Consider the following 25,674-nt stretch of genomic DNA (forward strand, 5'->3'; position numbering starts at 1 on the left):
ACAATTACTTGTGACTGAGCAATATTGGAGAGCGGACGACTAGGATTCGAACCCGAAATAACTCAAATAAAGTATAAAAGCAATTAATTGTGACTAAGCAATATGGGAGAGCCGTTGATAAAATAAAATATTGTGAGAAATGGATCCCTCTGAAGTAACATAGTTTTTTAGAAACAGTTAATTTTCACTACAATTCTTGCATCTGAGGAAGATTTTCAGGCTTGAAGCCTTTATCATAAGGCATCTGAAAGCCCACTGTGCAACAAAGATGTATTCTCTTTTGCCTGCAACTTAAATAACCAATTGAGCCAAAATTTTTAATATTAGTTTTACCAAATCTGTCCCGTGCTTTTAATAGCATTTTCCCTCACATTGCCACAAATAAAACAGTAAAACAAGGAACGACCGTAAAAAGTTGAACATTCTGGAGATATGAAGACGTGGGTTCATTATCAAATTTAAAGTGCTTTGAGCAAGACTCTTTTGTAATGTAGGTAGCTTATTGAAGTAAAAAGCGCAATACTAAAGAGCTGCCTTTTAAAGCACAATAATTTACTACGACTCGTATTGGAAAAGTATCTTGTAACGTGCCCGTTTTGTGATTCAGATTTTTACAAAACTTTAACCACCTGTTTCTGCTTACCAGCAGTGTGATATTGGGCCCAAGTTAAGGTGTTTTTTGGTGTATCACTGAGCAGAACAATTTGTAGTGCTTCAAAAAGGGACAAGTTCTGATAAAGAAGAAAATCCCTTGGTTATTATGTCCGAGTAAATGATTGGGCTGAACAGCGCCCTCTTGTGGATTAATCCCCGTCAGCGACTCAAGTTGTACTATTGACCAATCAAAAGACACAAAAAGCTGACGTCATAACATTATCCAATGAAACTATCGGATTTGTAGGACTGGTGCCTGGTATCCTTCATACGGATAGGAACAAGGCAACAAGAGACCAGTCTATAATTGTAGCAAATCGTGAATGTCGTGCGTGAGAAAATAAAATAATTTGCAAAGTTTTCGTCGAAGGAACAACTTCACCCATTAGAACTCATTCAACGAAGAATAAGGAAAATTTCAACCAAGGATTATGTAAATTGCAGCACACTCTAAACACAGGTGAGCATGGAGGATACAGATAATTGTTACAATGATTCAGTTCTGTTGTTTGTGATACAGATAGGCCTAAGCCAGGAAATTTAATGAGCGGTGTCATCATCAAACAGCGGTGTGACCATGAAACACAACACAAAAACAATGACAATCATTCGTCTCGACAATCCATGCAGAGCACAGGCTCAAAAAAGAAAAATGACAATGTTTGCTTTGTTGTTTCTTTGGTTTGTTGTTATTGTTGTTGTCCCTGTTCTGTTGTTGTTGCCCCTATTGTTGTTTTCACTGTCACAAGTGTCAGTAGTCCCTATTCTATTATAGTTGTTGTAATTGTTTTGGGAGTAACTTAGTAACTTAGAATGCAGGCCCACTTAGTGTTTTGGCGACAAGTTATTTAATGCAGTTTGATGCGATGTGACAAGTTGGAATTTATGGCAAAGTAACAAGCCATACATTACAAGTACTTCCATTATTAGAGGGCGGTATTTCCAATGGGGAATAATATAATAGAGGCTTACCTGACTACTAGCTACTACTAGTAGTAGTAGTACTACTTCTACTCTAGTACACTATATAGTTGCGATAACGTAACCCTCCTGCCGACGGCGGAGCCGGAGGGTTACTAGTCGCTTCAATCGAAAAAACGGCGAAATGGTCAAACACGTACAATTTCAACAGCTAGTCTCAACAGATTTGCTCAATGTTTTCCACTTTCGAAAATCATGACTTAAATTCTAAGAACACGACCTTAATCCTCAATATCTAATGAATAACATTAAAAACATTATTGAGAAAGTATTTTGAACTAAAGTACAAAAACTTACCAGATCCCGAAGCGAAACAGTCACAAATTTCCCAGGTTCTATTTTGAACCTGTCGCTTCGCCATTTTGTGACTTCCCGATGTTCATTGCTGTTAGACTAAACCATTCTGTAAAAGGGGTGTTATAAGGCAGCGCGGCAGTGTGTGTGCGCTATCCGTTTACTATGCCCGCTGTTCACTCACTTAAAGCACTGCCGCACTGCAGCACCCCTTGTAACACCCCTTTTACAGAATGGTTTTGTCAAACTCAGCTGCGGCTCGGTTGGCTGGTACCTGCGGTTGGGTTCAGCGCTTGGGGCTGCGCATGGTAACCAGCGACAGGTTCAAAAATAGAACCTGGGGAATTTGTGACTTTCGCTCCCGGAATCTGGTAAGTTTTTGTCCTTTTTTTCAAAATATTTTCTCAATTGTGTTTTTGGATGTTATTCATTAGACATTGAGGATTAAGTTCGTGTTCATAGAATTTGTGTCATTATTCTTTAAAGTGGTAAAAAATGAGCAAATCTGTTGACTAAAATATTTCGCCGTTTTTCGATTGAAGCGACTTGTAACCCTCCGGCTACGCCGTCGGCAGGAGGGTTACGTTATCGCAACTAGTACTACTAGTACTAATAAAAAAGTAGTAGTAGGTCCCCTACTAACCCCTACCTAAAGCTGAGCTAAGTATATTGCTAGGTTAGGCATCATACATGAAGTGTGTAGTACTATAGTAGAGGGCGCTTTTATATAGAGGTAATGGGCGGGATGAGCAGTGAGAAGAGATGGATGTGGGAGCCTGGATGCGCGGATGCGAAGTGGGCAGCCGAAAAAGGGCATTCGGGCTTTATTTCCCTTTTTAAAATAATCCTTGAATGGGGAACATTTGCAGAGCAGCAATATATATTAAGTAATTGGAATTCAAGCTTTCTTTCCCTTTTAAAAATAATCCTTGAATAGGGAACATTTGCATAAAATGGGGAATATATATATAGGCCTATAGAGGTATTGGTGGGGAGTAGTGAGAAATGGGAGTCTGGATGACTGGATGCGAAGTTGGTAGGCCAGTCCATTGTGGCTGACTGGGCATCCATGCAACCTTGGATGCGTTGACGTATAGTGGAGTGTCCCTGGATTCCATAGTTGTACCCTGCTTTGTTTTTTCCCCGTTGTCTTGCTTGGTTGCTCAACAAAAACAAAGAACCACCCCCTCTCTCTTTCCACATCCTTTTCTTCTCACTTGGTTTTGTAATTGTGTACAGGAATTGAATAGGCCTACGGTATTAATAAAGAAAATTTTCAACATTATTTGTTTTATTTTTACAATTTTGACAATTGTATTTGCTTGTTTCCCTGATTCTGTGTACTTAATTAAATGCTCATCATCTATTAATTTTATGCTTTTAAAATACTATAGTATTACTGCATTTTTGTGAACGTTATCTGGTTCTATATATAAATTATAAGGGAATCAATGTGTGGTAAAGAGGTTTTCAACTAGTGATTTAATCCCAACGAGGCCTGGTTTTTGATAATTTTACCAAGTTGAAGTCGAGGTAAATTATCAATTCAGGCCTCGGCGGGTTTATTTTAAACCACTAGTTGAAAACCGATTCAACACACTTGGTTCCCATTCACCTTTTTGGTTAAAAAGCGTAATAAAGTAAGAAACTCTAGCAAACTTATCCGTTTCTGAGTTGAACGTACATACGTACGCTGTCCATACGCCTGTGTTTTTTTTCGGTTCTGTTAGTGCGCATGCGCGTATAGTGTAGTCTTGGTGCATATTCGCTGGTTTTCCTTTCACTCACAGCGCAGCCAAATCACCAACAGCGCTTGCAATGCCTATAACAAGAAACGTCTTGCATCAAGACTAGCGTGGACAACTGGTTATAAACACTGGTTATTATCAACGGTTTAAACAACCCCACGTGATGCTCTCTCCACCAATAGGAATAGAGAAACTGTCTGAGGTATTTATGAATATATAATATTTTTTGTATCTTTCTTAATCTTGGACTTGGTCGAATAAATAAAACATAGTAGGCCTAGGCCTAATCCCTAAATCTAACTAAGAAAGAAGAAAAAGATGTCCATACCGTAACCATTTCATGTGTTCTTTGACTTTATAAAGTACTTTATTATGTAACTTCGTAAAAAACAAAATTTGAAGGTCCGGCAATGTGGTTTCAAATACAAATGTGTAAGCGCAAAGGTGGATTAGACACGGCAATTGGAGCTGGCCATTTCCGGTTTCGCTTTTTTTTTTCTGTTCGCCAAATATTATTTTGTGAGCGTCTTTGTTGTTTTCAGCGTCTCTAAAATACATATTGCTACATTCGGAGCTTGCCTTTTTGCTGCATTTGGTAAAAGTTGCTATCTATTCTACCTCCATTGTCATTGTTGTCTGAAACATTTACACGTTTTGTGAGTAAATTAAATGACTTTCGAGACAGAACTTTTCAAAATATCTCAACAATCTTGACAACTATAGCTCATTTGAGTTGCACACACGTTCTCACGTTGCTTTCAAGGTTGGGTGTGAAGACTAGGTTTTTCCGGGTTCCCTCAATAATAGTGCTGGGCGAATAGTGAAATTTTGTTATTCGGATACCGCTGGCCAACTATCCGAAATTAACCGGATATTTGAATATTTTTTTTTGCCGCTAGAGGGCGCTATTTAAAATAAAGATAATAAATTCAAATATTTTATTTTGCCACTAGAGGGCGCTGTTCGTTTGTGAATGAGATCTTATGGGCGGATTGATATTAGTTTTAGACTGTCACTCGATTCATTCATAAAAATGACCGGATCTAATTTAAAGATGGCGATTTGCTTTTTCTTTTGATCATGATTGACTCTATGTGAAGGAAAACTTTTGTAATCTTTGAACAAATTACATCAGAAATGTCATTGTGTTAACTCTTCACGGAGGTGAGCATAGTTAAATACTTAATTTTTGCTGTGTTATGCTGTCTTAATAGAAGTTTCATAAGGATTCAGACAAAACATTCATATCAGTTGTTGCCGACGTCCGCGGATATTCGTATAGTTAAAGAATATCCGGTTACTCGGTTGTAATTACAGAATTATCCGGTTTGTAAATAGGTATTCGCGCCCTATGCGGATATCCGGTTAAGGAAAAAAAGCCATTCGCGGTTACGGATAGGAAAACCTATTCGCCATTAAATGGATATTCGAATTATTCGCCCAGGCCTCCCAATAACATTATAATAACATGTACATGATGTACGATCAATTGCTACAACTGAATTTGTACCAGACTGATTTACTCAACTTTTCTTTTTTGCCAATAATTACAGATTGTTCCGTCATTATTCTTTGTTGATGATACATGAACATGTACCTTTGGGAAAATATGTCGCGCTGAAATCGTGACCCTTGAGCTCTTTCCGAGGAGCTGTGACGTCACTGCTAATAAACATCCCAATCGAAAGTGTGATCGGAGCTGGATTAAGGACTGGTGTAAACGTGACACTGAATCTTAATCTGCAGTTGACCCGTCAGGCCTGTAGGCCTATGCTTTGATTTTTAAAGGGCAAGGGCATCGAGGCATTTCTAGTAAAGGGCACCCTATAAAAGGAAGTTGCAAATTACTACTGACAGCATTTTCAAGGGCACCAAGGCTTTCTTCATTGCCTTAGTGAAGTACCAGACCTGACCCTCACATATTCTACCCACCCCTCCCCCTGCTGAATAAAAAATACAATACAAAAGACAGGCTGGATGTATATGCGCGCCTCAGGGCAGCCCAAGATGTTGTGCTATATTAGTCGAGCCCAACGACTGGGTTAGGTAAATTGTTGACGGAAGATGAGGTGTCATGTCGTGGCTCGTGGTTCATGACTTGGATCTTTGGGCGTCACAGTTTCGAGTCCAGGTTCCCAACAGCGGGTCAGATCTTCCTTGCGGTTGAACCCTTCATTTTTTTTTCAGGCAAAATGACAGTGAATCATGGAACAGAACTAGTGTACCATTCATCAACATTGTTAATTATAGGGTGTGCTTTGAGTTGTCCTTTTACACAAATGGGATAGCAGAGAAGTTGCACCCAAAAAAAGTTACGTCAGTATTTCCCTATTAAAGGAATATTACAGAATTGGTAAGAAAGAAAGAAAATGTCTGAGATCACAGATTTACATCATAAAACTTACACGGTCTAATGTCTGATGATGACTGTACAAAACATCCCTTTAAGTATTTCTGTTCGTAATGTTAAATAAATGAGAAATAAAAAACACTAATTTTCCATTTAAAGTTGATTGCTCTGTGAGCGTTTTGAAATAATTTTTGTTATAAATCGATGTCATGCGAAATGGTAATCAGTTTTTCGCTATTTTTTTGTTACCCAGATGGTCGGTCGATCTCAAACTACTATAGATTTGTCAATTAACATGGTGGATTACATGAAGTGCTTAGACTGCCAGCAACTGTTTTGTTAGCAAAAACCAATTCTGAAATGCTCCTTTAACATTGAACCAAAAGAAGATAAACAGGAAACAACTAAAAATAACACCTTAGTTGCAGGTAGAGTGGACCCCCTAATCTCTTAGGTCATAAAATCCAAAGGTGGGTGTGATGGATGGACACCAACAAAAGTGAGGTAAAAATAGGAGTGAATAATCAACAAGCTTAGGTAGCATTAAATGCAAACAAATAAACTCCTAACCTAATAATATAATTTGCAGTTTCAGCAGTCGTCGTCTACGAGCCAGACAACAGCCGTCGTTTTTCCAACTGACTCATGCCTCGGTTCAACCCTGCGAGACCCCTGCAGGAAGACATCGTTAGGATGGTACGGAGTAACCTCCAAATACTTTGGGTACCGCCATTTTTGCTCTCTGTGGTTACATCCAGTATGGGAAGTTCACAATAAAATCCTTTCCTCGAAAAAGGAGGAATGTTCAAAATGGCGCCGATGTTTAGACTACCAGTGTACGTGCGCCTCTGGGTTCTGCTGTTTGTTGTGAAAACGGGTAAGTTCAGTTTGTTTTGTTATTTTTCGATTGTGGTACAATGATTAAAGGAACACATTGCCTTGGATCGGTCGAGTTGGTCTTTGTAACCGTTTTTTATAAAATGCATATGGGTAGAAAGATGTTGTAAAAGTAGAATACAATGATCCACACAAACGTGCCTCAAAATTGCGTGGTTTTCCTTTTACCTCGTCGACTAACACGTCGGCCATTTATGGGGGTCAAAATTTTGACTCCCATAAATGGCCGACCGGGTTAGTTCGCACAGTAGAAGGAAAACCACGCAAATTTGAGGCAAACTTGTGTGGATCATTGTATTCTACTTTTAAAACATCTTTCCAACCATATGCATTATATAAAAAACGGTTACAAACGCTTTCGTTTTGACCAACTCGTCCGATCCAAGGCAACGTGTTCCTTTAAGATCAGATCATTTGTAATTTATGTTGATTGCAAAGTGTGACAACTTGAAACTAGTGCTGTTGTATTGACAAAATACAAATATAATAATGTTTGCCGACTACGTGTACATAGTGGCAACTCTGTTCCAAGTGATCAACTTGCAAACTTTTTGTTGATGGTTTCCTCTATCATTGGTTGTTGCTACCTGCAGTGTGCATCAGCCTTTGTTTGGTCTTGTCGCAGTGTTTTTTTGCTCCACAGTATTGACCCATTGCACGCACATCACACGCGGCGACTGTCATACGCTCACCATTTTGGTGGGCAGTTATGTTTACCTGTAAACACCACGTCGTCCAAAAAAGGCGCACTTCACTGAATAAGGCACCGTGACATTGCCCATGGTGCCAAGATTATTCTATATGACGTCTGGTGAACTGGGTAAATTTATTTTGTTTCTGGTGTTGTTGTTATGGTTGTTTTAAAGCCCTGAGCTCGTCAACCACAGAACCATCGGAGCGCTGATTGACTCACACTGGATCCTCTGAACCCCTATAAATAAGTCCATATCTCTCTTATCTCTTTAGTCTCCTGACAATGACTAGAGCAAGCTAGTCGAAACGTTGAGACCAATTCAAGAAGTGACTCCGCAATAGTACAGTAAATTAGGATCCTATAAGTTAAAGTAGTAGTCCAAGCCAATTTGTTATTACATGACTACCTGTGTAGTAGAAAAGCTGCACGTTTCTTTTCTTTGATACTATGATAGTACAATTCAAAAACGTAAAATAGGTGAGACTTACATTACAATGTATGCCTACATACATGTAAACGTACATGTAGGTCAAGGTTGGAAGTTGACCAATGCGTAATCCAATGACGTTGTTCCTGTTCTCTCAATGATGATGCGTCCATGGGTTGTCCATTGCAGGAATGAAAATTTCTCTTTAAAATGACATTTTGCAGAGGGCACTGTACTTCAAATGGAAAGTCTCAAAGTCTGTGGAAAAGATTTGATGGGACATCAAGGCAAAGACAAGGGCAACAAAGTGCCTCAGGGAAACTGTGGCCGCTGTGTAATTCCAGTCCTTCAAACCTAATTGTTTCAATAGACGACTTAGGTGCCTGATGCTTAGATGACAAAAATTAAATTCTGTTTCAATTACAAAGTTTCATTCTGGAAGCTTGAGGAAAAGCCGCTGAAAACTCCTGAGCTAATATCAAATAGAGCATTAGTCTAAAATGTTGGCCTCATTGGAGACATAACCTTGTTCTTGAGAGTGGGTTTATGAAATAGTTGCTCTCTATTTAAAAATCAAACTTGGGTTGGTTGGTCGGTTGGTTTTGTCGAAACCATATTGAGAAGAAAAAAAATTCCCACGTTTTTTTAAGAAGATTTTTCTGAACGGACCCTACATTCAGTTATGTGAACATCTGTGCAAGATTGATATTTCCACTTGAATCTTACCAATGTTGTGCATTCTTAATAAAGACCAACAAGTCTTTTCTAGTAAGGCTTATTGTACACCATTCCCGTCATCTAATCTTGAACTTTAGAAGGGCTTACTACCAATCTGAAACATCTGACCGTGCATCAACTTCTTGTTCCATCAGAATTAAGTAATTCAAAATGGCAGTACAAATGCTGAAATTGTATATTAATAACTTCCTTGAACAGCTCAATTCAATGTACCATCCCACGTAAACCTTCATGTACATGTAGCTCTACTTATATTTTTTTGACCCTTTTGCAGTCTCACCTGACCTAACCGGAAATACCTTCCCCTTGCAAAGTCACTATGCTAGATCAAGGGTACGGACTTGGAATTATACCCCCTTCATTTTTTGTACGCTGTGCAATACATTTTTACTCACAGCGGAAATGTGACCTGCTTGGGGAGTTTCTTTCTGCTGAAATAAGTCAGAATATTATTTGTAGACCGCCCACTAGTACATGTAATGACTAAAGGGAAAGCTAACCTTCAAACAGTGTTCGGAGCCGTTTTATTGTGTTTAAATGCCTATTTCTGTATTTAAATATTTATACATAATAAAAATAAGCTGTGAAAATTTCAATTCAAAAGTTGATCAAATTTGGTACATAATCCTCGAAATGTCGCTTTCAAATGCCTTATTAAAGGCTTCAGGCCTGAAGTCTTTTAATGTTTGAGTGTGAAATTACCTCTTTCTCAAAAACTATGTCATGTAAAATGTACTTCAGAGGCAGCCGTATCTTACAATGATTGTTAGATACTACATGTATCAACAGCTTTCCATTGCTCGTTAGCAACTAAGTTTTTATGCGTACTATTATTTTAAGTAAATTACCAATAGTGCCCTAGCCAGTGAGTGCCTTAAAGCAAACAAATGCAAATGAAATCAAATGAATAGGCTGGCACTAAATTCAGAACCTTGTACACCTTGCCTCAATGAGTGTCTTCGAAACAAACATGTAAATAAACAGCTCGATTAAGATGGAGTACTTTGTTTTTGTTTGTTTCTGTTTTGTGGAGGATGGCGTACATTTTGCAAATAAATTAGGCTTTCCTCTTTCGATTTCATGGGTGCAACTTTGGGAGTACTCAATCACAAACATTTTGCTGTGTATACTGATTGAAAGCTATTCAACTACAACTACCTGTTAGATTTTACTTGATTTAAAAATAGCGTGTAGAAGTTGATACTCCACACCCCGTAGCCAACACCCTGTACGAACAGGTACGTACATGTACCATCTTTGAGATTCTGTAAAGTGGACTGAGGGAAACCCAGTTGTCACAGGTTAAAGGGACACGTTGTCTTGGATCAGGCGAGGTAAAAAAGTGTTTGAAACTGTTTGTTATAAAATGCAATGGTGAGCAAGAGGTTTTAAAAGTATCTACTGATCTACACAAAAATGCCTTGAAATTGCATGGTTTTCCTTTTGTGTCATTAAATAACACTGCATGCCAATTTGTGGGGGTCAAATGTTTTACTCCACAAAATGGCTAACTGTGTAAGCTCACAAAAAAGGAAACCATGCAATTTGGAGGCATTTTTGTGTGGCTCTTTATTTTACTTTAAAAACATCTGTTAGTGGTACAAATTTCATAATAAAACAGTGTCAAACGCTTTTCATTGACCAACTCGCCCGATCCAAGGCAATGCCCGATCCAAGGCAACATGTCCCTCTAATGTGGTTGCTGTGTACAGGTAGTCTCTATGTGGAGATTCATTCATACACCCGAAGGCTTCCCTGATAGGACGTCCTGTATCCACTTATCTTAATAATATAACATCCTCAATCTAGTTGTCAATATTTCCTTATGTGTTTCCTTTTAACGGCTGACTCAGGATGGAATCAATAACGTTTTACTGTCTGTCATTGACTTAGTGAACTTCTCAAGTAGGCCGTATCCGAATTGGCGATTATGGTTATGGCTGTCGCTGAGGGTTTAGCTAATGACCTGTTCGTCTCCACTTCTTAGATAATATTGAGAGCCATCTGTTGCCATGCCTTCCTAATTTATTCTAAGTGTATAGTTTTTCCATCTTCTATTTTGTCTTCCTCTTTTTCTGGTTTGGTCTTGAAATCCAAATGGTTGGTTTGCCTGACTACCAGGGTCCAATTTTATGTCTCCGCTCACCGCCAAATTCTGCCCTTTTGATCACAATTCTTTGCTTACAGGCAAAGTGCCAAGTTTCTGTGCTAGCTTTGTAAGCAAATGTGCCAAGATAAAATGGACAATGCCCACGCAGCGGAAGCATAAATTTTTGTTCACCCGTGAAATACACTTGACCATGTTGACGCGAGCCACAAAAATTTGCCCTGTTGTCGTACCTCCTTGCCTGGTGGCCTTCCCTCCTCAGCTTCTTGTCAGGAAGAAACAATGTTGAAAAAGAAAAGGCAACTCTAGATAGTTCATTCATCTCTGTATTTTACATTTATTTCCAGACAAAGTGATACATTTGTAAGATAAAAATGACAAGTGTACTGTCATGACTGTATGCCTTCATTTCGTGATCATGGTGATATTGCAACCTGGTATATCTATCATTCAAAACCACAGTGGATGATAGTAAATGGTTAGGGGTTGACTTTGTGCTGTGGTATGCATTCACCTCATGCTATCATACTTCAGGCTGTCATAGTTTATCTATATCAAAAACAACAGTCATGATACTGAGAAAGTAGTAGTTTTCACATTTCAATCAGTTTTAAATTAACTTGTAACAGTAACGCATTAATGGGAGACTTTTGAGACGTTTGCGACAGCAGACATAAGGGTCCTTTTTTGCAGCTCTGATTGTGCGCGCCGCACATGCTCAGTATTGCACACGTTGGTCTGAGCACGAGCAGAACTGAAAAAAGGACCTTTGGAAAGTCTCCCATTGATCTTGACATACTATGCGAATTTACTTTTATTTTAATTCATCAAAATATAACTTGAAGGTTGACTTCAGATCTTTGTAAATATTATTTCTGTTTTGTATGTGTTTGGGCACAGAACACTTCTTTCATTATGAATTGTTGATGAAGGAGCAGGCTGCCAATGTATAATAATATGATAATATTTTATATTCAGAAAAGGTGTTGTTATTACGACCCTTATAGGAAGTGGACACTATTGGTAATTACTCAAAATAATGATTTTATAAGCATAAAACCTTGCCTGGTAAAAATAATGGGGAGAGGTTGATAGTATAAAACATTGTGAGAAACAGCTCCCTCTGAAATGACGTATTTTTGAGAAAGAAGTAATTTTCAGCAAATTTGATTTCACGACCTCAGATTTAGAATTTGAGGTCTTGAAATCAAGCATCTGAAAGCACACAACTTTGTTTAATTCTTTCATTATTATCTCACAGCTTCGATGACCAATTGAGCTCAATTTTCACAGGTTTGTTGTTTTATGCACATGTATAGATACACCAAGTGAGAAGACTCGTCTTTGACAATTACCAATAGTGTCCAGGGTCTTTAGCTGGATAACCATTAATTCATGCGAAGCTGACTCATATTTAATTAATATCAAATGGTTATGTGTTACATTATAAACCTGCCTTTACAGTCCTAAATCAAAATGCACAATTGTTTAAACCTTCCTTAAAGGTGCAGTTTTCAAAGATTTAAATTGACAGAAAAAATATGAGACATGAAGCTAAAAATTTTGATTGCTAGTGTTCAATTGTGACAAGTGATATTTACAATACTTTTTGTACGTCTGCTCCCGAACACCAACAATTTATTTTACAAACTCTAAATTTCTTGAAATTGATTTTGTTCAGGGGTTGTAGGACTTGTGAATGAAAGTACAAGAGATGTGACTTTTTTTTATAAAAGCTATTAACATTGATCTATAAAATTATTACTAACTTTCACTAATTTTAAGCCATTCTTAAACAATCCCTGACTGATTGCAACCAGCAAAAAGTCAAACAATCATATCACCTTGTACAGATTCCCATTTGTTCACCTGGATGAAGAGAAGCAATTCATGTGTGTCTAAGCTTGTTCAATAACACTACAGTGGTTGAGCTTCAACCTCATTCTTATTGTCAATCGTAAAACTTTGTGAAAACATTCTCATAGATATAATCAATGTTTGTTGATGGTGAAATTGACCAGCGTCCAGAAGCTTGTTCTATCTTGTAACAATTGACATATCTCATGATTGCAATGAAGCATTTCAGTAGTGTCTGTAGGTCATTAAAACTGTGGCTTTTCATTACACTGATGCATGAAATACAATACTTCAAAACTTCTTTGATTCAATCTTACATGAACATCCATTCAGATTTATAATATTACATCTTGTAAATATTCTTGTACAATGTATTTATTTTTTATTTTTTTAAGAAGAAAAGAAAATGGTTTCCCTTGATGACATTATTAAATGTTCTTGCCTAAAACCTTCACATGTGTTGAAACAGTTATCCAAACACCAATCTTTTGTAATCCTCATCCGTAATATTAAAGTAGCACACTCAAGTTCAAAATATTATGGGTAAACAGATTTATAATATTACATCTTGTAAATATTCTAGTACAATGTATTTTTATTTTTTTTGAAGAAGAAAAGCAAATGGTATCCCTTGATGACATTATTAAATGTTCTTGCCTAAAACCTTCACATGTTTCGAAACAGTTATCCAAACACCAATCTGTTGTAATCCTCATCCGTAATATTAAAGTAGCACACTCAAGTTACAAATATTATGGGTAAACGGTAAAATCATCAAAATTCCCTTTTGTAGAATAAGATACAGTTTTCAAATGCAAAGTGAGAATAAAACTGTTTTACTTTTTAAATTGGTGCTACAAACTAACACCTAAAAAAGCTGAAAACGTTGCTTTAAAAATCTAAAAAAAGCTTACAACTTTGCTTTAATCTCTCTATCCATTTCAATTTTTAAATTTTTTTTTTTAATTTAAGATGTGGCATCTTGCAATTATTCTAACACAAAATTATTTTTAAGAAAAGAAAATTGATGACACTGTTAAATGTTTTCTTGCCTAAAACCTTCTTGTGTGTAAAAAAAAAATCCAAACACCATTCTGTTGCAATCCTCATCCGTAATATTTAAGTAACACACAATATACATCTGGTAAAATTATTAGAAAATCATCAAAATTCCACGTTGTAAAATTAGATACAGTTTTCAAATGTCAAGTGAGAATAAAACATACTTGTTAAATTGGTAACAGAAACTAAAGAATTAAACGCTGAAATCATTGTTTAAATCTCCCTCTTCTCTCTACTTGATGTTTTTGTAATTTTTTGATTAATTTTTTTTTAAGACGGGTTGTCTTGCAACTATTCTAACACAATATAATAAACAATATGTAAAGAAAATGGTTACCCCAATGACATTGTTTTCTTGCCTAAAATCTTCTTGTGTTTAAATGATTATCCAAACACCATTCTGTTGTAATCCTCATCCATAATATTTAAGTAACACACAATCCAGTTAAAATATTATCGCTAAAAAATAAAATCATCAAAATAACACATTGTAGAATTATTCAGTTTTCAAATGACAAGTAATATAGATTGTCAAGACTAGAACTCTTTTACTTGTTAAATTGGTAACACAAACTAAAACCTACACAAAAAGATAAAAACATTGTTTGAATCTCTCTCTCCATTTCATGTTTTTGTAATCTTTGTTTTATGTTATAGGCCTATTTTTAGGTTACAATTGAGACTTAATGTATTACACAACAAATCTCAAGTAATCTGAAAATAAATCTAACAAGAGACAAAAAAAAAACATTCATAAAAACGGATGATCAGAATTCAAAAACGAAAGAAAAAGTTTATAAATGAACATAAACTGATTCCAATCATTTACCAACTAAGACCAAGATTAGTTACTACTAATTTAAAATGTCTCTCTGTTTGGATTCAAAGTCAACTTGAAATCATTTATATCATACTGTACCAGTTTGTTTAGATTTTCAATTTTACTAAAACAAATAGATTTTTTTTTAACACAACAAAGCAGCTCAAAAAAAGTTAAATATGCAATAGTAGTATACACACGAATAATACCCACACACCTATTAGTGTTAAACATTCAAAAGCTGGAGCACCAACTTTTTGCGCCTTGTCAGCAGATAAAACCACGTGAAATAAGAGCAATACACTTTTTGGCTCTTCATGAAAACAAAAACCAAACAAGTTTTGGCCGTTTGGTTCACGCGTGTCAAACATTGTCAATTTTTTGGTGGTTCTCCCAAATGTAATTAATAATTTTTTCACTATCTTCTTTTAAGGACTGTTAGTCTAAGTGTGCTTTCTTGTAAAATATTGTCTCAGACTGCCTGAGTTTTGATATTGTATTTTTCTACTTTGTTAATTGCATGTAATTCAGCCTTTGGCTGCAATGTGTTTTTTAACAATCAACCAATTAATAAAAAATAAAAAAAATTGTATTTTAAAATTTTTGGCACTTCGTGGAAATGCAAAAAGCCTGAGCACTCGTATTGCAATATTCCAGGTTCTTGAAATTGTTGTCCTCCACCATCTTAGTATAAGGGACTTTTCGTTTTCGACGACGGATGGTTCTGCGACGGTTGTTCAGCTAAACGTTGTTGTTTTCAGCACAACGAAGATTCATCCCAAGTACTGTCGTAGAAATTGAGGGACGACCGTCCTCAAAGCCGACGCATGCGCAGATGACGCCAAATGTCATCTTTACCATCGCAGAACCATCCGTCGTCGAAAACGAAAAGTCCCTATTATATCTAAGAACCTAAACAGCGTTTCGGTCTATAAATTAGTAAATTGTTTGATAATGTTAAACTAAATCAAAATCACAAAAAAAAATTTCAGCGTTTTGTCCCTTTGTTATATTGCTGAGTAGATGTCTTAGGTTGTGTACCATTGAGACCACAGGGATCGCCTGGTAGCTAGAGGCATTTTGAAGCCTACATCATGGCTTTGGGTACTCACAGGAATCAGGAAAGTGTACTTTGCAAAACACAAGTATCCGACATAACATGCTTTATCCTTTAATGCAAAATTTAAACCTATTAAATCGCACAAAAACCTCATCAAACATGTTCTGAAAATAATGAGTTTGTTTACCAACTTCCATCAACAATTAAGTGACTTCTTGCCTAAAACTTTGTTTTGTTTTGATAAAATATCAAAACAACAATTTTGTAATCCCAATCATCTAATTAATATTCTTGATTTACAATTTTAAATTTCAAAGATTTTATTTCACCCAAGAAATATATACAACTTAAATATGTAAACCCTACTAAAGCAAATATCTCGTTGCAATTTTCAAATTTTATAGTCATGGTAAATGACATCTTGCGTAAAACTGTCAATTTGTTTATTAGCCAAAAAAACCCAACACTTTTGACTTCCAATTCATCGAGCTAGGATTTACATAATTTCATATAGTTGCTCTCCTGTGCACATTTATTTATATGAACAAATTGACTAGACTTGTAGTTCACTGTATTTGTAGGACTGTTTATTTCAAGGAATGGAAATTTAAACATTTTAGCACAGTAAAATAAATAAACTGGATGCACACTTAATGCTAATATTAAGGAGCAAACACATCAAGTATGAACTGATATATTCTGCGTAATTTCAGTGCTAAACAAGGGAACTTGTTGAGTGCAATTAAACCGTAGTTGTATGCTTAGGGCCACTGATTTTCCGTTTCAGAAAAGTGCAAATTCCGTTTGGCAAAAACATGAATTCCGTTTCAGGCACAAAAAATTCCGTTTCATGTTTTTTTAGTAAGATAAAAGGTTGTTTAATACCCAGGGACACACTTATAAAAATCAATTTGAGATAAGTTGCACTGCTGACTTCGTAAAATGTTCATTTGAACTGACAAATTTCAAAAAACAAAAAAATACTTTTTTTTTTTTTTACACAATTGTGGATTATTTTGTATACTGCTGTTCGATGAAACAAAAACATGTAGTCGGGGTAAAAAGGTTGCACTGTGACTGCAGTATCAATGCACATGATGTGATAGACTTGATTCCAAGTCTAAAACTGCAGTTGATTCTCTGCATCAGCCACATTGTAGGCTAATGACAGGAGTGTAATCCACAAGAGGGCGCTGTTTCAGCATGATCAAAGACTTGGGAACAAGTCTATGGACGTGACCGTTCTCCATCCACAAACAAAATGTCAGCCATTTTGTTTTCGCTTTGGCGACAGAATGTTGACAGTTTACGGTTTTATTTTAGACCTTTCCGAGATGAAAAAACATTGTATGTGTTCTTATAGATCATAGGTAAGCTAGTTTGTGTATTATTGTTGGTAAAAGAGAGGGAGAAAATGCAGTTTGGGTGAACAAAAAATGTTAAAAACGTGCCGCGAATAATGCCCTTCGCTTAACCATGTTAACAACATGTGTGTACATCATGTGTGTAATCATGGAGGATGGTGTAAAGTAGAACAGAATGATCCACGGTTACGATCTCGTACTTTTTAATGGTCTGATTTCTGATGCTCTTTTAGTTTAACAAAAAGAATCTTAATAAAAAATGCAATTTCAATAGTTTTGGCGTCAAGAAGAAGAAGAAAAAAACAAAAAACAAAAAATCAAATTTTCTGAAATCCCGTTTTTCGTTTCTAAGGACGGATTCCGCGAATTCCGTCCTTTTTCCGCGATCCAGAAAATCAGTGGCCCTATATGCTCACCTAAATCTATGCCACTGTAGACATACCTGTACATCTTCTGGGTAACTTGAGGTTTGAAATCTTCTCTTGTTTTCATGTTCTACTTTTTCAAGCAGTGTGTAAATCCTCTACAGTAGCTCCGTTGTATTTCATGTCCATATATATATATATAATGAATGTCTGTATGATAGCAATATTTACCAATCAGATGTATAAAGACATTGAACCCTACTGTGAACTTCACCATGTGCCCGCTTGGTTTAGAGTGTGGTGTTCAGTTTACAGGACTTCAGAGTGTGGTGTTTAGTTATAACAATAACAATTTTTATAAGCGCATTTCACAATTCTTATAAGTGCATTTCACAATAACCAGATCAATGGCTTTAGTTAGTGCCCTGGTCATAGGGCCAATAACATCCATTTTAGGGTTTTTCAGCTCCCTTGGGAGTATACAACCTGGGCAGTGTTCAGTTAACAGGGCTTCAGAGTGTGGTGTTCAGTTTACATGACTTCAATCAAAGCGTGGTGTTCAGTTTACAGGACTTCCGAGTGTGGTGTTCAGTTTACAGGACTTCAGTGTGTCTTGTTCACTTTATAGGACTTCTCGTATTTTCATTGAGCAGATCCTCAGGGAGTACCCTAAACCTTTCCAGCTCGACCATTTTAAACCGCGTTCCCATTCCACTTCACCCTGACGGTGGTAATGGCCATTTAGATTAGATCTCATACAGTAGTTAAACCACCATGCTCCCCTATTATCTGTTTCCCTTACACATCTTCCATACATATAACTATCATTGTCCTGATCCTTGGTACTGAAGGACTGGCCATTATGATACGCCATTGAATCTCCAGCTGAACTGTTGCCATCATAGGAACTAACATGGAGAGTGTACTTATCACCTGATATAGCGAACTCATCATAACTGGCCCAAGCTGTGTTTCCGTCCCAATCAGCCATATCTACCATTAATTGCCATTGTCCTGACGTAGTAAGGTCACGTAGGATGTCATTACCCAGCCAGAACTCAGTGGAGAGATTACCAAATCCAGATTGGTATTCTGCCCAATTACGATGAAAGTAAACTGAGCCATCTTGTCTCCTCTGCAACACGATCCAGCTTCCTCCATCTTTCTCCATATCACAGTAGACCTTCACTCCTTCAGTCTGACAGGCGACCAGCCTGGTATAACTTCAGACAACTACTAAACTGTTCAGAGTCTGGTGCTGAAAGGGAAGGAGTTTCCAAGTTGTCATCATAGTAGGCAACTCCTTGCAGCTCATTGAAGTCATCGGGGCTTTGAGATTGAGTAGCATTGTTCAACTGACAAACATGGCTCTACGTGTAGTAGTTGAATGATGCACAGTGTGGATGTATAGAGCTGTCTCGCCCACAGATCACAGGAGATGACGCATTCTTCCTTGTAGTGCAGCGGCTTAGCAAGAAAATTGTGCACTTTTTGAGAAAAGCATGAAACTTCTAGCATAGTTAGGTTGGACCATAAGAAACATTTTTGGATGTGAAGGGAAGTCAGATTTGACCTCTGATGACCTTGAGAGGTCAAAATCCAAAATGGCCGCCAATCTGCATGGTCTAATGTAAAAACACACTTAACTTTTGAACCAAATAGTCTAGAAAAACGCTTAAAGTGTCATTTCCAACTATATTGGGAATGCCAATTCATTTGGTTATACTTGCAAGACCACCAAAACTTTAGGTTTTGCGTAAAGGTCAAGGTCAAAATTTACCAAAAAAAGGCAAATTTCGAATGTTTACATCATGTTTAGGCATACCCATTTATTTGTCATGTTAAAGGTGTCATTTCCAACTAAATTAGGGATGCCAAATCATTTGGTAATGCATGGGAGATCTCAATGTCAAGGTCAAGGTCAAACAAGGTAAACAAAAGGGGTGTTTGTTTTGTACACGCTTATGCTTGAGAAAATTTGTCAACTACAGATGGCACAAAGATGTGCTTACCGGTAAGCAACTCTATGGCATTGGGTCCAGCAGACTAGAATGGCTATTTCAAATACGACCTAAAACCTAGTTCACTACCACTATAGGTATCAACATCAAATTAGCACTGTCCATCTTATGTATATCCTAATGGTAACTTTCAACATCTAACAGTCTCCAGAACAAGAGCACAGTGCAGTGCACTTGAGTGCAGCTTTGACACATCAGCTGCAACATCCAGTGCATCCTTTCTTGCAGCGACCATAGATCAATTCATGGCACGATTTTGATTCATCAAAAACAGTGGTCCAAATAGGCTACCACCAAGTTCTATCGTTTGTCCAGCCCCAGTCAGATGGCTCTGGCATATCTGGATCATTTGCCAGTGCCTGGTTCCGACAGTTGGCCTGGTAACAAGTTTGTTTGATGGGCTGCTTGAGTGCTGCCCATGGGTTGGGGAATGATAATGATAATGATGATGATGATAATAAGACTTGTAATGCGCACGTATCCACCCTGCTGGGTGTTCAAGGCGCAGGGTTCTGAATGTTCTCCAGGGTTCTAGACTTCTGTATGAGGAGCTGTTTACTGGCATCATTCACTTCCATGCTCTCATTGGTTAGGTTGTACATCAGCAAATTGCTGTAGCAGTGACATAGATCCTTCACTGACCTCACTTGGCATGCATAGGAGTTCACTGAAAGCATCATTCACCTCTGGGAAAGACTTCCAAGTTTCCCAGGCAGTCTTCTTTCCTCTGCCTGCGAATGAAGTCACAGTGGCACACCCAGTGAACGTATGGAAGACTGGGAGAGTGAGACACTGTGTCAGACTCATTGTGGCAACAATTTCATGAACAGAAAGCTTGATCCGACACCAAAAGGCAATCCCCAGCTCATCAGGAGTTGTTTTGCTGAATGAAGCCACACACAGTACAGCCACATCAGTATCAACGGTACGCGATACCTTTTTACAACCTGTTTTGCACAGCTTCGGCCACATGCAGAAGTAAACGAGTCTCAGCCTCCTCTTGTGAGTATGGGGTAAGGCGGGCCAAGGGTTACTCAGCAGGAGAGCAGAGTACTCCACTTCCTACTGGTCGTGTGACAGGAAAGCAAACAATTCTGTTTTGTTCTCATTGACTCTAAGGAAGGCCTTCCGATTTTTGGAAGCAAAGTAGCAGGATTCACCCTTTTCCTTGTGCCTTTTCCCCTCTTCTGTCTTGTTGAGGCTGTTAGACTTTATGTAAGTATACATCCCAGACAAGGTGGATACGGATGCTTTTCTCGAGTTGAGCAAAGATGTGTGGGGCGAACACTCTTTCTCCAAACTCTTGTTCCAGGATTAAGCATTTAAACCACAGCTGTACCGTCAAGAGTTATTGCTTCGGCCCCCACAGGTGCACAACTGTTTTCAAGCAGATCAGATTTCAGGCAGCGAAGTAGATGTGCTTAAACTCCAATCCACATTTTACCTCAAGTTGATAGAGCTGGCGGGGGGCTTGGTTTTCATGGGAGAAGAACTTGTCTGGTCTGTCCCGTGTCTGACACGAGATGTACAGCCTCGGAAAGAGACCACAGTTACTCTTAAGTGCTGCGAGCTGTGCCTTCTGTTTTGACATAACCTTGGCCGATGGCCTACTGAAAAGTGTCACTTTGTTCTGAAGAAGTGTTTGTGTGACTGTGTTCTAAAAATGGACTGCCCATCTCTTTGAGTACTGTCAAATGTGCCTTCGAAACATCCCTCAGGGTTGCTGCTTACACTCTAGGTTGCTGGTCATGGTGATGGTGTTCAGTTTTAGCCACACCATTATTTTGCTTTGTGACCTGTTTTTCAAATTCTGTAGTGATCCTGGCAAATTTCTGTCCCTGCTACCATCCAGGTCCAAAAGCCCCGCCAGAACCTTTCACCATTGCATTGTTCTGCTCATGGCACTGGTCAATTGCTGTAGCAGTCGCTATTGCTATTGCTATGGCAGAATTTGTTGCTGGTTTTGTGCATCACAGACAAGACTTCTGCTTGGACATCTGGAAGTTTTTGCAGCGAGAGTCGTTATGTCATGGAGGTGTACGGAAAGCCATCTGGAGTAGTGTGTGTGGTCTAGGGCAAACATCCAGGGCATAATCTGTGTCAGAGATTCTACGTACAGCTTGAAGTTACCTACACGAAGAGACCTGATGTACCGCAGCAGAAGAAGCTCTAGTGACAGGCTCTTGATCCAATAGTCAAAGTGGACACAATCCTTTGCTCGACGTGTGCACCACTCAAGAGGCGGACTGTCTGGCTTAATGGCATCATCACCATTGTCAGCTTGTTGGAGGAGTGTAAAAAGGCTTGCAACTTTGACCTGATGTGCATGGCTGGTCTTGGTGACATGGCTGGAACGTATGAAAGAATTGGCTGTTCCGGAACATGCAGTGTCAGCCATACCAGGGCTTTTGTCGAGCCACTATCTTCAAATCAGTCTCCCAGCAACTTTAATGTGGCCATCTCGCTGTGTAAACGACCCAACATGATTACGAAACAATCATCTGCTCTGAGTGAGTGTCTGGCCAGCTAGGTTCACTGAACTTGTTTTGCACGAGCATACAGGGGTTGGTCAGCGGCAAGGACAGAATTTGACGTTGGTTCAAGTTCTGAACTGCTGCCTTAACAATGTTCATGGAGTGCCGTTTCATTGCCCTGGAGTGTACATTGTAAAGAAACAGAGGCAGCAGTGCCTTGATTGCGGTGGGATGACAGTGCCCTGTGTGTCAGCATGGTAGGCAGACTACGATATCCAGCCATCCATGGTAGACTCTTCAACAGCCGTCTTGACTTTGCTGAGCCACGCATACTCATCTTCTGTAGCAGATGCAGCTGCCAAGAGGTTGGAAGGCCTCACCGAACTTTGTACACACAGCGCACTCTTTGTCGCAAGAACTTTGTCTCGAGGGCAGCTGGTGGCACAATGGGCTGATGGCATAGATGGTACTGACTTGGTGGAAGAGCCACCCTGACTAACCACCGGTACACTATGTTCAGTTCCACCCTGTGTGTGTGATGGATGCTGCATAAGTGAGATGCCAATGTCGTGGAAGGAATCTTTTGCAGTTGCAAGCAGAGCTTGGATTGTGGTCGATGTAGTCCACAGCCCCTGTTGTAAACAGTCCAAGACGCAACTTTGGCAGGCACACTACATTTTCCACCCTAAGACCGCTGGCAGACACCATCTGCAATGTCTGATTAGTGTTGCAACAGCCTGTCATATAGGAGACACATACTCCCAGATTGAGGCGTGTCAACCAGCCCTCTACTTTTGGTTGCTGCATGGACCTTGAGGGATAAATAGATTGGGGGTGGAGTTTCTCAGCAGCATCTATGATGTGCTGAACATGACGTTCCGTACATGCATTGCGCGTGTAGTGCCCACTGACCATGCTATGCATATGGTCAGTTACAAGAAAAAGAATGGTCTGTTGCTAATTATTGGAATGAACTTACTGAAATATTAAGATGAGGGACTATGCAGGGGAACCACCCCAATATACATTTTAGAATATAGGGGAGAACACATGACAAATTAATGGCTAAACATGTTGTAAACATGCGATATTTGCCTTTTTTGGGTAAATTTTGACCTTGACCTTGACCTTTCTGCAAAACCTAAAGTTTTGGTGATCTTGCAAGTATTACCAAATGAATTGGCACCCCCAATATAGTTGGAAATGACACTTTAAGCATTTTTCTATGCTATTTGGTTCAAAAGTTAAGTGTGTTTTTACATTAGACCATGCGGATTGGCGGCCATTTTGGATTTTGACCTCTCAAGGTCATCAGAGGTCAAATCTGACTTCCTTCCACATCCAAAAATGTTTCTTATGGTCCAACCTAACTATGCTAGAAGTTTCATGCTTTTCTCAAAAAGTGCACAATCTTCATAATATGGGAGCTTATCCGCTGTACTATTGTAAGCACATGATTTCCAAACGCACGATTATGGGCCTTATTGAAGTCTTCACTGAACCGTTTTGTGCAATCACCTTTGCAACTTTCCACAATGAAAACAACCATTGTGACAACAGCTATGAAGGTTTTCATGATGAATCTTCACTTGGTGGTGATCTCTAACCGACTTTCAGTTAAATACAGCCTTATTCGCTCAGCGAGGACAGCACTTCATTTTAAGCATTTATTAACCACTTTGTCACTGTTTACATGCAATTAAGGATAGTGCAGCCTATCCAATTAAGGTATTGCTGACATAAACTAAGGGTTTACATAAACTGTGGTATTACACTATTGCAAGAATTGCATTTATTTTTGTCCATTATAGTCCAAGGTCGTTCTAGAGTGAAGGCATTTTTATTTGAAGCAGCTAATTGGTCGTTGTTTCCAGCATCCTTGAATAATGCATACATCTAATAGTAGTTGAAGGTCTCAATTTGTAAGGATTGTCTCAGGCTTACTGATGATGTGTTAAACCTATTCCACTGTTTAGACATCCTGTATACCTTGCGAGTGACTCGAAACTTGAAATCTTCTCTTATTTTTATGTTCTACTATTGCAAGAAGTTTGTAAATCTTCTCTAGGAGCTCTATTGTATTCCATGTCCATAAAATGAATGCCTGGTGATTGTAATATTTGCCATCCAGATGGGTATTAATGCATCGAATCCTGCAGTTAATTTCTTAATACCGCTTCGTTTAGAGTGTGGTGTGTAGTTTACAAGACTTCAGTGTGTAGGTTAGTTTACATGACTTCAGGGTGTGGTGTTCAGTTTATAGGGCTTCAGGGCTTGGTGTTCAGTTTACAGAACTTCAAGAGTGTGGTCTTCTGTTTACACGACTTCTCTTATTTTCATAGAACAGGTCTTCAAGGATCTGTAGTAACCAATCCAGTCAACCCAAAATAAACCTTTTGCATAGTACACATCAGTCTGATGGTAGTAATGGCCATTCAGATGTGCATGAGAACAAGCTTTAAACCACCATGCTCCGCGGTCACGTTGTGCACAGTCTATACCAACCCAACTATCATTGTCCTGATCCTTGGTACTGAAGGGATGTCCATTATGATACGCCATTGAATCACCTGCGGAACTGTTGCCATCGTAGTAGCCAACATGGAGAGTGTACTTATCACCTGATACAGCAAACTCATCATAACTGGCCCAAGCTGTATTTCCGTCCCAATCAGCCATATCTACCCTTAATCGCCATTGTCCTGAATCAGTAAGGTCATGTAGGATGTCATTACCGAGCCAGAACTCAGTGGAGAGATCACCAAACCCAGATTGGTATTCTGCCCAATTACGGTAAAAGTCAACTGATCCATCTTGCCTCCTCTGGAACACAATCCAGCCTCCTCCGTCTGTCTCCATATCACAGTAGACCTGCACTCCATCAGTCAGACCAGCAGGGTAGATGGTGTAGATGCCACTCTGACAGCTGCCAGCCTGGTATAACTTCAGACAACTACTAAACTGTTCAGAGTCTGTTGCTAAAAGGGAAGGAGTTTCCAAGTTGTCTTCATAGTAGGCAACTCCTTGCAGCTCAATGAAGTCATCAGGGCTTTGAGATTGGGTAGCATTGCTCAACTGACAAACGTGGCTACATGTGTAATAGTTGAATGATGCACAGTGTGGATCCATAGAGCAGTCTCGCCCACAGATCACAGGAGATGATACAGTCTTCAATTTAAACACATGATTTAGTAAGACTCTATTGCTTGCTGGATACAGGTTTGACATAACTCGTTTTTGACATTCACCATGACAATAATGTATCAAGCAAGTCAGGAACAATGTTGTTATTATAACTTTCATGATGAGAGGTGTTATGATAAGTTCTTGAGACATCTTCCACCCAATGCTGTTATTTACCAAGATGAATAAAGACTGAGTTCGTCTACTAGCAAGTCACTCAAAAGCCTGTGCGAAACCAAGTGGCAGCGACCTAAAGAAGAAAGCCTTGGTCAGCCTTAATCTTATCAGAACTGGAGTTGGATGTTCACAATATTTCCTGCATAAAAGTAGAGCTGATTCATCGCCAAACTGTGCCTGTAGAAAGAAGTTTTATATTATGGATCATATCATCAATGCTTGCCCTCTCTACAAATTTCCTTACAGTGCGTCTGGACTTCAAGAGTGCAATGATGAGACGATCAACTGGCTCCCATAAAGATCTCCCTATTCAGATGATGTACTCCTTTATATTCTTTGTTTTACTCACAGTGGTCAGCCTCAATCTTATCAGAACTGGAGTTGGATGTTCACAATATTTC

General features: G+C 38.6%; 1 protein-coding gene and 2 pseudogenes across 2 annotated transcripts in view; 1 reads left to right on the forward strand and 2 right to left on the reverse strand.

Moving 5' to 3' along the window:
* The first annotated feature begins 978 nt into the window (after positions 1-978).
* LOC139951638 (fibroblast growth factor receptor 3-like) overlaps positions 979-25,674 on the forward strand; it is a 92,186-nt gene continuing 67,490 nt past the window's right edge. For both annotated transcript variants that reach the window (XR_011787814.1, XM_071950607.1), the window contains exons 1-2: positions 979-1,114; positions 6,617-6,904. Coding sequence is in view for 1 of the 2 variants with exons in the window: in XM_071950607.1 (XP_071806708.1) it covers positions 6,829-6,904 (76 nt within the window). In the remaining variant the exon portion in view is untranslated. The remainder of the gene's footprint in view (positions 1,115-6,616; positions 6,905-25,674) is intronic.
* Positions 17,978-19,674, reverse strand: LOC139951787 (microfibril-associated glycoprotein 4-like; annotated as a pseudogene).
* Positions 24,230-25,216, reverse strand: LOC139951788 (microfibril-associated glycoprotein 4 pseudogene; annotated as a pseudogene).

The sequence above is a fragment of the Asterias amurensis genome, chromosome 19, assembly GCF_032118995.1.
Source record: "Asterias amurensis chromosome 19, ASM3211899v1".
NCBI lineage: Eukaryota > Metazoa > Echinodermata > Asteroidea > Forcipulatida > Asteriidae > Asterias > Asterias amurensis.